Source organism: Gallus gallus, chromosome 7, assembly GCF_016699485.2.
Source record: "Gallus gallus isolate bGalGal1 chromosome 7, bGalGal1.mat.broiler.GRCg7b, whole genome shotgun sequence".
Taxonomy (NCBI): domain Eukaryota; kingdom Metazoa; phylum Chordata; class Aves; order Galliformes; family Phasianidae; genus Gallus; species Gallus gallus.
This window is the reverse complement of record NC_052538.1, coordinates 35,707,068-35,722,642: the sequence shown is the minus strand read 5'-3', so window position 1 is coordinate 35,722,642 and position 15,575 is coordinate 35,707,068. Positions and strand designations below refer to the sequence as shown.

At 45.8% G+C, this 15,575-nt stretch overlaps 1 protein-coding gene across 11 annotated transcripts in view; it reads right to left on the bottom strand.

The window, feature by feature from the left end:
- GPD2 (glycerol-3-phosphate dehydrogenase 2) overlaps nucleotides 1–15,575 on the bottom strand; it is a 64,320-nt gene that overhangs the window by 8,750 nt on the left and 39,995 nt on the right. For 9 of the 11 annotated variants that reach the window (XM_015290195.4, XM_046943870.1, XM_046943869.1 and 6 more), the window contains 9 exons: nucleotides 13,229–13,422; nucleotides 10,663–10,797; nucleotides 10,252–10,427; nucleotides 9,724–9,855; nucleotides 9,106–9,264; nucleotides 8,148–8,260; nucleotides 7,984–8,062; nucleotides 7,620–7,718; nucleotides 1,432–4,079 (listed from right to left, as the gene is read on the bottom strand). In XM_015290195.4, coding sequence (XP_015145681.1) covers nucleotides 3,954–4,079; nucleotides 7,620–7,718; nucleotides 7,984–8,062; nucleotides 8,148–8,260; nucleotides 9,106–9,264; nucleotides 9,724–9,855; nucleotides 10,252–10,427; nucleotides 10,663–10,797; nucleotides 13,229–13,422 — 1,213 coding nt within the window. In that variant the 3' untranslated portion in view covers nucleotides 1,432–3,953. Of the gene's footprint in view, nucleotides 1–1,431; nucleotides 4,080–7,619; nucleotides 7,719–7,983; nucleotides 8,063–8,147; nucleotides 8,263–9,105; nucleotides 9,265–9,723; nucleotides 9,856–10,251; nucleotides 10,428–10,662; nucleotides 10,798–13,228; nucleotides 13,423–15,575 lie in introns of those variants that run through there. The other 2 variants (XR_006939853.1, XM_040703790.2) reach the window with 2 other exon arrangements.

Here is a 15,575-nt window from a genome sequence, read left to right as displayed (position 1 = left end):
GCCACCCAGCAGCAGCACAGCCCGGCCGCCTTAGCACCGAGTTCAGCTCTGCACGCAGCAGTGGTCAGAAACGCCCCAAGTTTTGCAGACAGGATATGCAGGTGGATAATGTAACGCAGGTGGATAATCTAACCCAGGTGAGTGTACTTCAGGAGACTGTTGTGAAAACATAACGGAGCAGGGTAAAGGCTTCCTCACAGAGCGAAAGTTCCCCCCTGCCTTCATCTGGAGAAAAGGAGAGAAAAAGGAGAGAAAAATAAAGACGAACTCAGCACAGCACACAGCCGCCGTGGGCAGAGCGCGGGTACTGCTGGCACTGCGGGTCTGTGAGCTGCTGGGCACTGCCGTGCTGTGCTGTGCAGGGCAGGGCAGGAGCAGAAGGGCTCGAGCTGAGCGCAGGGTGAGAAGCCCTCGCTGCAGTGGGGAAACGATGCTCACTTCGCAGGGAAGGCACATTCTTCCTGACGGGCACTCTCCTCACCAGATGCAATCGGGTCCTATCTGACACAGGAAACACCCAGTTCAAGCGCCGAGGCTTTAATATTAATGCTGCTCTGATGTTCCGTATGGTATTTCTAAGGCAGGCTGCGGTGTGCCGGGAACACGAGGTGCCATAAATCAGCATTTCTGAGCGCCGCACAAAGCAGGCAGCCCGCTGCCCAGCGCCGCCTGGAAAAGCTCCCGTGGATTTCCGCGGCACTTCGGCACTCAGCAGCACATCCCGGATCGCTGCCCACGGCCATTTCAGTGCCGCAAAGCACTCGAGATGAGGATGATTACAGCAAACATCTTCTGACATATTGCTCGCACGGCGCAGATGAGATAGAATTCAGCATCGTGGTTATTCCCCCTGGGGGGTACCGGCGCTGCTCACTTCTGGGCCAGGAGGGGCTGCCGGGCTGTGCCCCACACCCTCAGCACTGTTACCACAACAGGGGGACGGCCCTGTTGGGAGGGGAAATTGAGGCCTATAAAATAATATACAGAGATGATACCGTCTGTGTTAAAAGTGGTAACGGCTTCACCGATTTACTGAGCATTTATCAGCACGTGGCGAACGTGACAGGTGAAACGATCCGAATGGATTGTGAAATCTCTTCCATTCATTCCTATTGATTCCGGTTAGGATGAAATCCATCGGTGCGCCGAGCAGCGCTCAGCCCAGGTCTCAGTGCACACAAACAGCCGCAGGACAGCAGTGCTGTGCTGTGCCATCCACGCCTGCTGCCACGGCCCCGCAGCGCTGCGCTGACCCCTCACCTTCACATCCCCCACACAGCACTGAGTTCTGGGCTCAAGTGGGAAAACACAGTCACGGTGATGTCCCGTTTGCTGACAGGTGCCCGTGTGAGCATTCTGCTTCCAAGGAGTTGTGCAGGGCTCGCTGGAGTTGTTTCTGCAGCCGCCGTAACAAACTGCCCGGGAACGGAGTGCCTTTCATCGCTTTTATTGATTCATGCGTTCAGTTCCTCCCCAGTCAGAAACAAGGCACATTAAATACATCCTCTTATTGCTCTATAAATGCATGCGGCTCATTCTGGATATCAAAAGTAATAAATAACAGCAATAAAACACCAGGACAGTTATAAAAACGACAACCCAGCCTCAAACACAGCACTGCACAGCTCAGCACAGAGCACCCCCCAGCACAGCACAGTAGGTGCTGGGGTAAGACATGTGTATACACACACACACACACGCGTGTGCACGCTCCCCAGCTGGACATGCAGCTTCCCAGGCACCCACCTCCCTGGCACCCAGCGCTGCTTCCCCATTCCCCACCTGGGATCAGAACAAAGCAGGGCAGCAACATCAGTACAATCACATGGAGAAAAGCAGAAGAGCAAAGAAAAAAACCCCAAGCAGACCAAAGCCAACAACCAACCCCCCACAACGCTCCTGAAAGCAGAGGTGAGCGCTGCAGTAGGCAGCTGTGCTCTCCCCGTGTTGCTGTAACCAACACTCAGCCTCCTCCGCACTCAGGGCAGCCATACAAGTCCCCGCTGTGCCACACAGGAGCAGAGACCCACGGCAGTAAAGCACCCATGATGCAAAGCAGACTCCTATGGAGGACACGTGTGTAGCCAAGGAAACCCCAAAGTCACGTTCTGTGGGCAGCATTACAAACCATGGAGTGAAGGACACACACCGGGTGCAACGCAGAACATCCTGGCTTTACAGTAAACTTGCAAGCGTTCATTCTTAACAGTTCCATTTACAGAGGAGTGGAGGAGAATTCTTCTTCAAACCATACAAAAGTTATTAAATATTTTAAATATTCTTCTTTACGTGGCCTGGAAAAGGTCTCACTGCTTTAACAGATACATCTGTTTAAATAATACAGTGAATCATGGGCTCCTACCCTGCCTCCCTCCGGACCTCTGTCCTGCTGCTGGGCCCAAAGACGCCCATTTCCACCCCATGCTGTGCTGTGTGTGATGTAAACTCTCTTACCACGTTCTTATTTGAGAAGGGTTTTAGAAAAGCAAAGCTGCATGGAGTATTTGCACACTTTACTCAAATCTACTGGAACACACTCGAAAAAGTTGACAGTACCACAGACCCCATTCATAAAACACGCTGTCAAACACATTCACTCACTGCTCCCACGGGCTGTGCCCAATGCTACAGAACCCACAGCAGCACAGTTCTGGTACAAAGCAGCCCTATGACATCGGTTCAACATGCAGTAACCGTTTGGAAAGCATCTGAGACAGTATTTCTGCAGAGAAACCTGGAGACGTTTTACCAGTCGTTCAGACTGACAGGAACTCAGGTGAGGCTCACCCCCGTTTCTGGTCTGTGTTCATTGTAAGGATCTGCTTTTCAAAGCCTTGTGTTTTATTTATTCCTAGAAGCGCTCTCCCTCTCCAGCCCCAAGCACCCGACTCGCTCAGCTACATACCAACACTCCTCAGCCCCTCCGTGTCACACATGCAATCATTTTCCCTTAAGATGCAGAAGTAATCTTTGCTGGCTGTTACTGCACTGATGTTTCCATTAGTGAAAGTGATGACATCAGTCAGAAGATCAGGTTTTACACAAGGGGGAATGCTGAGCCCTTGGAACGGAGGGTCCTGTTGTGTCAGCTGGTATTTATACTCAAGAAATCTATGAAATCTAATCTGAGTTTTTAAATAAATTAACACTTATGTTATCAAAAGCCATCATATTTTACATATTTGTCCCAAACTGGAAACAGTACAGAGCACTTTACAGCATAAGACATCACCCGCTGAAGAGTGCTGCTGACTGAAGGAAGCTTGTTGCTATTAGTGTGGAGAAAGGAAAGCTGTCCCCTAGCTGCTCGCTGGGTTATTAGTTTGGGTGATGGGTTGTGTGCTGTTTTCCAGCTCTGTACTGCTGATACCTGTGTCTGGCCAAGTACTGTACTGCTGAAATAACGACACGCCCCAAGGGAGCAAAGTCCAGCACCTGTGGAAGGGCAGTCACTAACCAGCCAGCCCCTAACTGTACCTGGTACCCCCAGAAGGTGAAGTTTTGCTCCTTCGGTGAAGCTATCTCAAGTCCCAGGCACCAGCCTTCCCTCTGCTGCCCTTTGTTGAAGCAGACAGATCAGCAGCTTTTAAATACTAAATGCCTATTTGCAAATCTCACCACAATGCTCTCTTTAAAGGCAGGAATCACTTTTTTTTTTTTGTTTAAAGGTAAAGGTGATCTAGAAGTTAATGAGCAAGGCAGTACGTGCCCATGTGCTTGTGTGTGCACCACTGTTTCCAGACCATATTCCAGAACCCCTGTTAACAAACTCATGTCTGAAGCATATCCAATCCAAAAGGCCACATACTGAGTATTAAGAGCTGTACAGAGAACCATTAGTACAGAAAACAAACGCACCCATGTGTTTTTACAGACACCAGTCACCTTGAACGAGCAAGGGCACTCGGGAGCACTGGAATGTTTGTCAGCAGATGCAGCACAGCCGTGCTGAGCTACAGCCCTCCGCCGCTGCGGTCCACCGGGATCACCACACGCTGCCGCAGGTTCTCCTCTGCTGTCTTCATGAGCACAGCCAGCCTGCTGCCGGAGACGTGGCCCTTCTGAATGGCACTCATCAGCTGAAAGGAACACAGAGAGCAGCCCTCAGCTTCCCTTCCACACTGAGAAGGGAGGTGGGTGGCACAGCCCCACCTGCACTCCCAGCTCCTTGGCAGAGCAGCAGGGATATCAGCCCAGCCCCACACAGCCAGTCAGTTTGTCCAAGGGCACGTGGTACTGGCAGTGACTAAACTATCTTCTGCTGGAGAAGAGAAGGCTGCAGGGAGACCTCATTGTGGCCTTCCAGTACCTGAAGGGAGTGTATAAACAGGAGGGGGAACAGCTATTCACGAGGGTGGATGGTGATAGGACAAGGGGGAATGGTTTTAAACTGAGACAGGGGAGGTTTAGGTTGGATATGAGGTGGAAGTTTTTCCCCCAGAGGGTGGTGACGCACTGAACAGGTTGCCCAAGGAGGTGTGGATGCCCCATCCCTGCAGGCATTCAAGGCCAGGCTGGATGTGGCTCTGGGCAGCCTGGGCTGCTGGTTGGCGACCCTGCACATAGCAGGGGGTTGGAACGGGATGAGCACTGTGGGCCTTTGCAACCCAGGCCATTCCGTGATTCTGTGATACCAACAAAGCAGCACTGCTGCATGCTTTGAAAAAAAAAAAACAAAAAAAACCCCACAAACCAAAAAAAAAAACCCCAAAACCACCTCACATCAAAGTCAAAACACATTTCCCAGAAATGCCAACAAATGTGACCCATTTGGAAGTAGCAGTGCAGCATCCATTAACAGCAGTGCTTTTTCAGTGCCATCTAACCACGTGGGATAACCCAGCTATGGCACAGGCTCTCCCCCACCCACACCTTTTTTCTATTCCCCTCTCAGTCTGGAAGTAACAAGTAGAACACCACCACTGCTGATCCAGCACTGACCCCGGCCGTCCCCCTCCCATTCACAAGCCCTTCTTTGCAGAGACAGCATACTTGACTTTCACAACTCTTTCAAATCCAAATTATTTTATAGACTTTTAAAACTAATTTGCCTTTAAGTCCTTGAAACTGGACTCAGCTCTACCTTAACGAACACACGCTAGTGCTAAGGTTTTAGTTAATTCTTCTTTATCCCATGGATAAAGTGAGCATTAGACTTGAAATTACATACAGTCAGCTTGCCAAAGACCACTATGCAAAGCAACCAGCACTACAAAAAGCAGTGTCTGACTCTCGGGGAGTGCTAGGAATCCTTCAGATTTCTTTCCTTCTATAGGAAAGTCTATTACTTCTGCAGCTGGACCTCTATAGGCTGGTACTGCATTTGAGAAACAGGAATGACTCCCCAGGGAGGGAAAGGGACAGACCCAGCTGAGGCTGAAGGACCTCCATGGCAGCTGGGGGCATTCTGGTCACCGTGTGAGCCCAGAGCCCCACACCCACAAGGCTCCCAGCGGAGCAGCCCTTCCATCACACCCATCCAATTCTGCCCTGTCATGCACTCCACAACCGGTTTGTTGTGGCTCTTCCCACCATACTGCACGCTCTGTGGGAAAGGCACTCTATGGAGCAGCAGGCTGACCCTTTGGCACCCCCACAAAAACAGAACTTTCATATGCAAGCCTTCAGAGAAGCAATCTCTGCCATCAGACGGCTCCCTGTGCCAGCAGGACCACCTGAGGAAACACGGGCGGTAACAGCAAAAAGCAGGTGTGAATGAAAGCAAAAACGGCTCAAGTTTTCAAATCAGAATCACCTGTCTGCATGAAACGCTGATCAGCTCGGCCTGCCTTCCATCTGTGAAACACCTGCAGGCACTGCTGAGCAGCTCTCCCAAGGAACTGAGGCGGGCTGGAAGGCTGCAGTGGGTCAAAGGCAGCCACTTGGCACTGCTCCGCTCCCACCTGGATAGCGAGGCAGCCACTCTGATACAATGTGTTCCTATATTCTAATATAAACGTCCACAAATATTTGCACACAGCTTTCCACAAGCGCTCTGGCAGTACAATGTAATTACTTGAAAGTTTTCAGAGAGCAAACACAAAAGTATTGAGAACTGGCTTAACAGATCCATTAAAAAACTAAACAAACACCACGTGTATTTTGTTCCCTCCATGGCAACCTGCTGTTCCTCTTATTACCACGCTTCCCACTGCGCTCTGTGCTGCACAGCAGCTCCCTGTGTGCAGCTCTGGCTCTGCAGGAAGGAAGTGCAAAGTGCAATGCATCCTCAGTGCAGTGCTGGGAGAGCACAGGGAAACACTCAGGACAAACCTGTAACAGAGTCATTCAAGTTCAAGTAAAGTAACTTAGAAATGACACCCAAGCAGGGAGCTGTCACTTGTGTTTTAGACATAGCATGACTTTGGGCAGGAAACTCCTAATGAGACTTCACCACAGCAAAGCAAAGTAAATAAACCCACAGCAGCCACATTGGTTGCTTTGACTTCTTCACCACAGCGTATCCCAGCGAACCAAATTCTCAACTGTCCCAAGCCATTGCAGCAAAAGCTTATGTTTTTTCCCCCTAATCTGAAGTTTTCACATGCAAAAGGACACAAGAGGGAGACCCTTCCCAACAGTCAAAAAGCCACCTGTGATTTTCTCTTCCAGTTATCTCAGTGAGATGGCTCTGGGGAGCTTTTATTTCATTTTAAAAGTAATGCACATTTCAGTTACCCAGCTAAATGGCTGCATTTTAGGTAAATAAATAGTCCTTTTTTCTAATGCTGGACACAACCTGTGAAAATTTTCTGCATTTAGATTCAACAATGCTCCTCTTATCTACAGCTCATCTCAAGAGAGACAATTACCATTTCCTCTGCCTTGATCTTGTTTGTTTAACTTGACACAGTGAAGAAAGGGCTGACATTGACCAAAATCCCCAGCATTAATTTATCTCATGTTCAGCATTCATCATTGCCACCATGTAGGAAAGACATGGCACTCACTTGAAATACCACACCAAGAAAGACTCCACAAAAACAAAGCTGGTTAGCAAACTGCATACGCAAGAGGAGCAGGGCAAACATTCAGTAACACCTTTAATTTTCTTATTTTAAAGTCCTGCAAAAAGCAGGCATTCATGTTGCCGATGTAATGTTCCTCATACAAATGGAGGTATCATTTCTCAACCCAGGAGTTACAGTGGGATAACACGGACTACATGTGTTCTAACCATAAGCTCTTCCTTTGCAATTTTCCAAGCTATTTTGAACACTGTAATCATTTATAACAGGGTCAGGTACGTGTCAGCATGCATAACTACAATATAGCTTCCAAACAAACAACCATCTTACTTGGAATCTAATTAAACATAATTTCTGTATAAAAAAGCCAAATTCAGATCTGCACAGTGGCATGCTTTGAAATTTTGACCTGTTCTTTGGGTTAATTGCTTCTGCACAGAAGATACCCTTGAATTTGGAAGGTGCTTAAAACCAGCTCTGTGCGTCACTTCTGTCCTGTGCTCTGGCAAACAGCATCGACACGAGCGTGGTACCCAGCAGCACTCACCTCCTCCCCAGCACAGCTCTTCTGCACGGGAGGAGGAGGGGGACTGAACACCTGTGGCTACGGTTACAACAGTCACAGTTTCTTAGGAACAGAGAAATACTTACCTGCAAAAACTCAATGAGCTCCACCTGCCCATTCTTGTTCAGATCTACTTCATTCAGAATATCGTGGAGTGTTTTTTCATCAATCTGCACACTGATGCTCTAGACAAAAAAAAAAAAAAACACTTTTTAGCAGGGTCAGGTAAGTGTCAATGTACATAACTACCATAAACCTTCCAAAAAAACCACCATCTTATTGTGAATATAATTAAACAATTTCTGTATTAAAAAGCCAAATTCAGCTCTGCACTGCGGTACACTTTGCAATCTGGACCTGTTTGATAGACAACAAAGTACATCAATTGCATTGCTCAGCACTATTTATGCCACATGGCAATTAAAAAAGAAAAGCAGAAGGAAACTTTACCTCCAAGACACGCTGCACATCCAGTATAGTAATAAACCCTTTCTTGTCCTTGTCAAACATGTGAAATCGCTTCTTGTACCTGCAAGATAAGGATTATCAGAGGAGAAGAATGACACTCGGTGTTGTTAACTCCCAGCAACTCAGGAATCTCTTATTTCATTTACCTTTCAATATCTGAAGGCATCAGAGTGATTTCGGAGCTGTCTGTTAGTTGGTCAGATTTTACTTTGTAGCCCATTTCATAATACAGAAATTTCCTCGCAGCTTCAAGTTCCTCCTACAACCAAGAAGAAAAGCCCTCTCGTATCTGAGGAAGAACAAGTTCCTTATACAATTTATTTGCTCCTTCCACTTCACCAGAATTTGTGTAAGGTCCAAAAATTGAGCAGACAGTAGCTGGAAACTATTAATAAGTTCAACTTAGGCACCTTTTAATCTTGAAAAGGGATATCAGGCCTAGTAAAGGCGTCTAATTACTGTGTAAATGCTTTTAAGATTACACTGTAGGTACGAGCACTGAGCCACTAGGGTAAAGGAAGCAGACAGTAACCTTCAAAATAATTTAGGAAATAAAAACAATTAACAAACTCTGTATCACCACTTTTCAAAACCTGAACAGTTTGCCCAGTGGTGTTATGGATGTTCCCTCCCTGGAAGCACTCAAGGCCAGGCTGGATGGGGCTGTGAGCAACCTGGTCTAGAGGGAGGTGTCCCTGCCTATAGCAGGGGGTTGGAACTATGTGGTCTTAATGGTCCCTTCCAACTCAAACCATTCTATGATTCTATGAAAAAAGAGCGATGCAGACTGCAAAATCCTTCTCTCCTGAGACAGACCTGTAAGAAGTGACACTGAACTAAATGCTTGCAAGAAGTAGAATAGGAATGCCAAGTCTGCCTCATTTTTAAAGTCATGGAATGCTTCCACTCCTCCCTCCAGCCCGGCCAATACCCATTCATTTCACAGCTATTCTGATGAAGACTTCAAAATGAAGTACACCGAATGTATCCATTCTCTCAGGAAGCAAGCGTCACTGAAGTTTTCCATTCAATTAGTTTCATTTGTTAACATGGAAACTACTAAAGAAAAACAAAACAATTCCAGATGAAAAAGGCCCTTTGTACCTTTTTTTTCTGCTCATTCCAGTTAAGTTCTTTCCCCATTATATCTACGATCCTTGGCAGAGCTTCCTCAGCAGCCTGCACATTCAGGAAGGCCAAGCGAGTCCGCCGGGAAATGATATCCACGGCAGTGCGGGCATACTCCTTCACACCATAGATGACCTAAAGGAACAAGGCAAGGAAAAAAATGTAGATGAGTCCACATTAGATATATTTCATGCTACATTATATATTTGTAGTAAAACATTTATTTCACATTGGATATTAGGAAAAAATTCTTGTCTGAAAGAGTGTTCAGGTGCTGGAACACCAGTCCCCAGGCTGCCCAGGGAGGCAGATGAAGAGATGTCTGGATGAACATCGTTTAGTGGGAAATACTGGTGGTAGGTGGGCAGTTGGATTGGATGATCTTGGAGGCCTTTTCACCTTGGTGATTCTATGGTTTTACATAAAAAAAATTAAGTATGATCAGGTGAAGTGGAAAAAAATGAAAACAAAAACATCTGAATCTCAAAGGAAAGGGCTTATGAAGGTATTTTTCAGAGCGAGATGGACCTGCTCTAGCATCTGCTTCATTCCCAAGAAGCACTCAAGTGTGATGTAGTTTTTTTCCCCACATACCTCTGCTTCGATATAAGGAAACTCAGAAACAAGACGTTTTCCAACAATAGGCCATCTCTTTCCTGTAACTTGGGCTATTTTGGCCACCTCGAAAGCCTTGTCACCATATGTAGAAGCTAGATGTTGAGCCACCTAGGGAGTTGAAAACAAGTTCAGTATGCTTTTGAAAGCACAAATATATGGATTTTTTTATTGTCAGTTCTCTCATCACTAATAACAAAGATGCTAAAGAGGGTATCAGGCTCTGATGGTGCAAGAGGAAACTGCTAGCCCTGTGAATGAGTTACATCTAAGCTAATGCTACTATGTACGGATCCAGATAAATGACCATGGTGCTTCAACTCTTCTACTTCAGATGTGATCAGAGAGTAGCACAGGTTTGTCGTGCCCAAGGAAAGGGACACTCTAGCATCTCATAGCATTTTAAAGCAGAAAACAGTTAAAACGTTACGAAAATATTGTCTTTAGGGAAAGAATAAAACCCTCCAACACAGAAATATCAGCACATGAACAGTAACAATGGCTCACCTCGCTTTCAAGTCCATAGTCTTGGACCAACCTAATGTAGAGTGTGGGGCTCCAGTCCTCAGCCCCTTGGAGCAGCAGCCCAATTGTCTTACTGGAACCCGCAGGCAGATTGTGTGCCTGAATAGCAGCATCAATTGTATCCTGAGCCATGGCACGGTATGTTGTCCACTTCCCACCTATAAGCACACATTTGCTTCTTTATTTGGGGAAAGCAAGGGAAACGTGGTTGGTACATACCATGTATTTTATCACGTTACTCTTACTAGAGTTGGTCTAACAAGCCAGTCACACTGCTGCTGACAGACCACTACCTAACTGTAGGAAGGCAAAGCATCACGCTGCAAGAAAATTTTGCACAAAATGCACTAGGGAAGCCCAACGAAAGCAACACCTGAAATGAGCCTCCCCTACCTGCTATGGTGACAAGGCCACTGTCACTAACAGCAACAACGTGGTTCCGGCATATCGACTGCGTGTCCTTGGAGTTGGGGTCGGTGACCAGAGGACGTATGCCACTCCACGCTGCCAACACATCTCCTCTTCTCACTGTCCAGAAGAAAAAGTCAACCAAAATCAGTCAGGAACTCTGTATTCATTTCCTATCCATCTTATGGTCTCTGTGGCATTACCTCCAAGTAGCACGAAAAACGGCACTGCACTTCTCTGTATCAATAATGCTGTCTGACCCAAAACAAAGCCGAAGATGGACAGACCTGTCTGTCACACTGGTTAAGAATTCAACAAGAGAGAGATTATGGGAACTGATCTGCCATGAGACTCAGCTGTCAGAAAACTCTCAATCCAAAACAGAAATCCCACCATAAACAGCACCCAGAGCAGCACCAAGTCTTATCTTTCTTGCTGCTGTGAACAGGGCAGTCCTTATATGGCACTTCAGAAATCAAAATAAAGTCTGTTCCTACAACATTTGCTTTTGGGACTTGAAAGCTTTTAGAATAGTGTGGAATTCGTCAAGAGGAAGGATCTGGAAAAAATAAGTAATCTTTATTCACAGCCTCTGTCAGAAGCCTGATGGCACATCTGTACCTGCTAGGCTACAGCACATCTCCTAGGCCTGTGGCTCCCCTGCGCCCCCAGCATTTGCAGAGCAACCCCAGGGGGCCCAGATGATCTGTCACAGATCATCCAGAAGCCCACACTGTTCTTACCCAGCCACTTCTTCCGGCCCTGCCTTTCCAATGTTACCTGCTTCAGGAGCATCTTCCCACTTCACAAGAAGTCCAACTCAATGGCCCTTTACATGCCCCCATGCCACTCCTTTGCTCCCTGGCAGTCACTACATCCCAATAGCAAACTCTGACTGACCTTCCAGTGAATGTGAAAGAACAAAATCTGAAGGCAGCAAGTAGTTCAAAGAAGTCCTTAACAGCTGCGGGAAAATACTCCAGCCTCTGAAAGGGACTTTCTACGGGAATGTATAAAACATGGAACCAATAATCTCATGAAATTAATTTTGCTGCTTGTTAAATTTACAATAGTAAAAATTGACCAATTTACACCGAAGCCCTGAAACAATTTTTGATGCAGCTTTCAAATAACTGATAACTTAAAAAATCGGTAAGAGGGTGTAAAAATATCCCCAAAGAACACAAAATAGATTTCAGAAATCAATGGTGCTCTGCCAGCATGTTTAACCTGCCAAAATGAAGTGTTAATCACAGAAATAAGATACCATATTACATTTATAAACTAATGAAACTAGAAAAAGCAGCATGCGTGACACTATAATTAAACAGTTGGAACACATCCAAGCCTGTGTAAGTTGATAACCCTGGCACTGTCTCTGGCAGCAAAAAGGCAGGTCTGCAGTGAGTTGATACGGCCAGCACAGTTGTTAATTCAATAACAGGCAATCTATAAACACTGCTAATTGCAACGTGAAAAACAGTATGCACACCTAGGTAGGTTTCATTCGAAAGAACGGAACACTTCATAATGCACTCCTGTGAAATACCTTGCAAGATTTCTGCCTTGTTCAGTCTGAACACCACCAGCTACCTGCCTGTCCCACCGTGCTGACTTACACTGGCTTCTGCACCAGAAAAGTAAAGGTACGTTTCCTCAAGGCTGTCTGTCCCAAAGTTGCACAACAGAGAGCCACCAAACTGCTCATTTCAGGAATCTGGGAATCTAATATTCCCAAGTGCTGGACAGCAGGTTTCCTAAATCCCAGAGATCGCAGTGCTCCTGACAAACAGCGGTGCTCAGATTTCTTTTAGCACTACTACAACAGGAGCACAGATGCTTTCATGTAACCAGTAAAAAAACAGCAAAAAAGCACATAACAGCAAAAAAACACCCAACCAAACAGTGAATCTCACCACAAAGTAAGGAAACCTCTCACCTTTAAACTAGCACTAAGGCCAAACAAGCCAGCACCTTCCAACACAGGTGTTCTCAGCTCAGTTACTGAGGTCAATGGTCACCAAGTGTTCTGATGAATTCCCCTTTCTGCCCATCATACTTCCCTCTTCAACCAAGAGCTGAACTGTTAGGTATTTACCACACCAATAATTAAGTAATTAAAAAAGCATCTAGAAAACTGAAAGACAGAGGAAAAGTCAGAAGAACTCTTCCTACAATCAAAGCAGGAGAATTTTAGGATGCACCTGTATGGATGTACGACCGAACCGACCCACTTCAGCCAAGCTTTGCATCTGCCACCCAAAAAGGCCAGAATGGGTCATCTGACAGCTGCTGCCTGTTAGATGAGAGGTACGTGAAATCTGCACGCTCAGATATCCACCGATTTCCATTTGAATAGTCCAAGTAGAGAGAGTAAATCTGGAAAAGCATCAGTGATAGCTCCAAAATGGATTGAGATGACACTTACATCCCACAAGTATTAGAGGGGCAAGAACACAGCTATCAGTCACTGCAGAAACCTGAGACAGACAGCACGTAGTCAGACTGAAATATTGTAGATATCCCTCCCAGCAAAAACTGACACTCCTACCTTCAACATCAACACTCAGGTAGTTGCGCACTTCACTCAGAATGAAGTTTATGTCTTCTTCTGTCGGTATGGGATGGGAGGTGACATCGGTGGGGCTGTCTGTGGTCCCTGCAATAGTCATCTTCTCCCAAGGCAGGAAGAAAATCACTCTGCCGTCACTGGTGGCTGGGTCAAGCAGACCCATGTTATCAGGGCTGAAAGAGAAGGGACGTGATTCAGAGCAGGCCAGGCATCACCAGGGATCTGTTCTTGCACATGCTCAGCTATTATGTCATCACCCTTGCTCCTGTGCCAGCAGAGATCACCACCACACAACTTTAAAATGTATTTCTCAAAACTTCTGGGATTAAGGCCCTTCAATGCGATTCCCAGAATGTGACTTCCTGCACCAGACTGCAGGGCACATCCTTAGCAAGAGCAACCAGGCCCTTGGCTCCTCCACCCTCCAGTCACCAGAATTTCAAATATAAGGATTTGAAACGCAAAACAGCATTTGCTGGAAACCCCTATCGTGGAATGAACAACTACTTTTAGTATGAAGAAACAGACAGTAACTTAGACAGTGTCACAAAGAACAGTTAAGGCTGAAACAGTGCACAGGCTGCAGGGGAAAAGAACAAAAACAGAACTCTAGTTTGTTCTTAATGTGTTGGAGAGGAGACAGGAATTTAAGGCCAAACATTAGGAACCCCATTTATCAGGTAACTTACTCAGGGAACAGAAAAGACGCCCAATGACTTCTGCAACCTATATTCACAACTAAGGTGGGGTGGGAGGAAGAAGGCAAAGTTAGGAACAAGAAGTAGAAAAAAAGGAGAGAACAAAAACACTGAGATCAAAAGCATTATGAGTACATTACAACAGGGAACTTCCAAGGATCCTACAGCCTGAGTTCAGTAAGCACCTGCCATGAGAACAGGAACCGAAGCCCAGGCTGCCAAGAGATTCAGACCAGAAATACATTCCAAATGCTTCCAGCAGCATTCCTGAGCTAGGAACCATCTCTGGAGGGGAAACAGCAGAAGACACCACCTCCATAATGACGAATCAGATGCCAGCACCTTCATTCATTTGTACCAGTGCTATAGAATGATTCAGGAAAGAGGATAGCTCTTTGCACATGAAGTTTTAAACTTATTTATCAAGGTTTTCTGGAAAATAATACTAAAAAATAATAGTAAAAATATCCACGTGTGCAAAAGAGAAAGTTAATCTTCATCACTCACTGAATAGCACTGCCTCTATTTCAGGAAACGAGGCGCCTAAAAGCCCTTCGATGTAAGTAGTTGTTACATGGGAGAATGTTCAAGCTGCCCCTTTTTCTATTAACTTGTATTGAAAGGAAAGACACTGACTTTGCTATTAGGTACTGGAAGCCCTCATACAATCACCTGCAGGCAGGTTAGCAGTCTCCAGGTTTTGCGCCTATTGCTGGTACTAGAAGGAGGATACGGGAAGGATCAGCAGAGGGGATAACTCAACAGACTCGGGTAACTACTAACACAACAAGCTGAAGGGAGACAAAGACTGGAGGTTGGGTAGAATTACCTATTTAAGAAAGCTACGAGCCGAATCACTGAATATTTCATTTTTAGGAAGTCCGAACTGATTACTGAGGGCAAGTTTGCAATATCTGGAAAGGCTAGGAGCAGCTGAAAATTTCATATATAGCATGTATATTAGAACATTTTTTAGATGATATTTATAGACAGCTTAAGCATACAGTTGGAAAAGTACAATTTAATAGGGGAAGTCAACACAGATTTGTGAAAGGTAAATCACGTCAGCCAAATGATTACTTTTTAAAATGAAAAAGCTATTGATTTAGAGACAGAAAACGGGAGATTTAATATACAGTATCAGAATATTCAGATCACTTCAGACATTCTCAAAAGAATAGTATATTTTTTTAACATAGATTTAAGTAAAAAACTGGGAAAGAGAAATGAGTAAAGAATTAAAAATAAGCTTCACCGTAACACCTACAGACTGCAGTGCGCACAGAGGGCGACAGCACGCGATGAGAAAGGATGGAGAAGCCCTCTGTACATCAATTAATTTGCTGACTTAATGGCCACCGGCTATCCTGGGAAGTTCTTCTCAGTCTCCCTTTGCTCTGCTTATTCTGTCTTACAGAAGTAACTGCAGAGCAACCAAAGAAACTAGAACACCCAGCAACAAGCAGCATGCCGCCAGCAGAACGCAGCAGCGCTGCTCCAAGCACGTGTTCTTACAACACATTCTGATGGCCGTGGAATTGGTCCGCCACGCAGTACAGTGCTATCACCCACCGGCACGTTTCTCTAGTGATCCTTCAAGATCACTAAAACAGGTAAGATTAGGATTT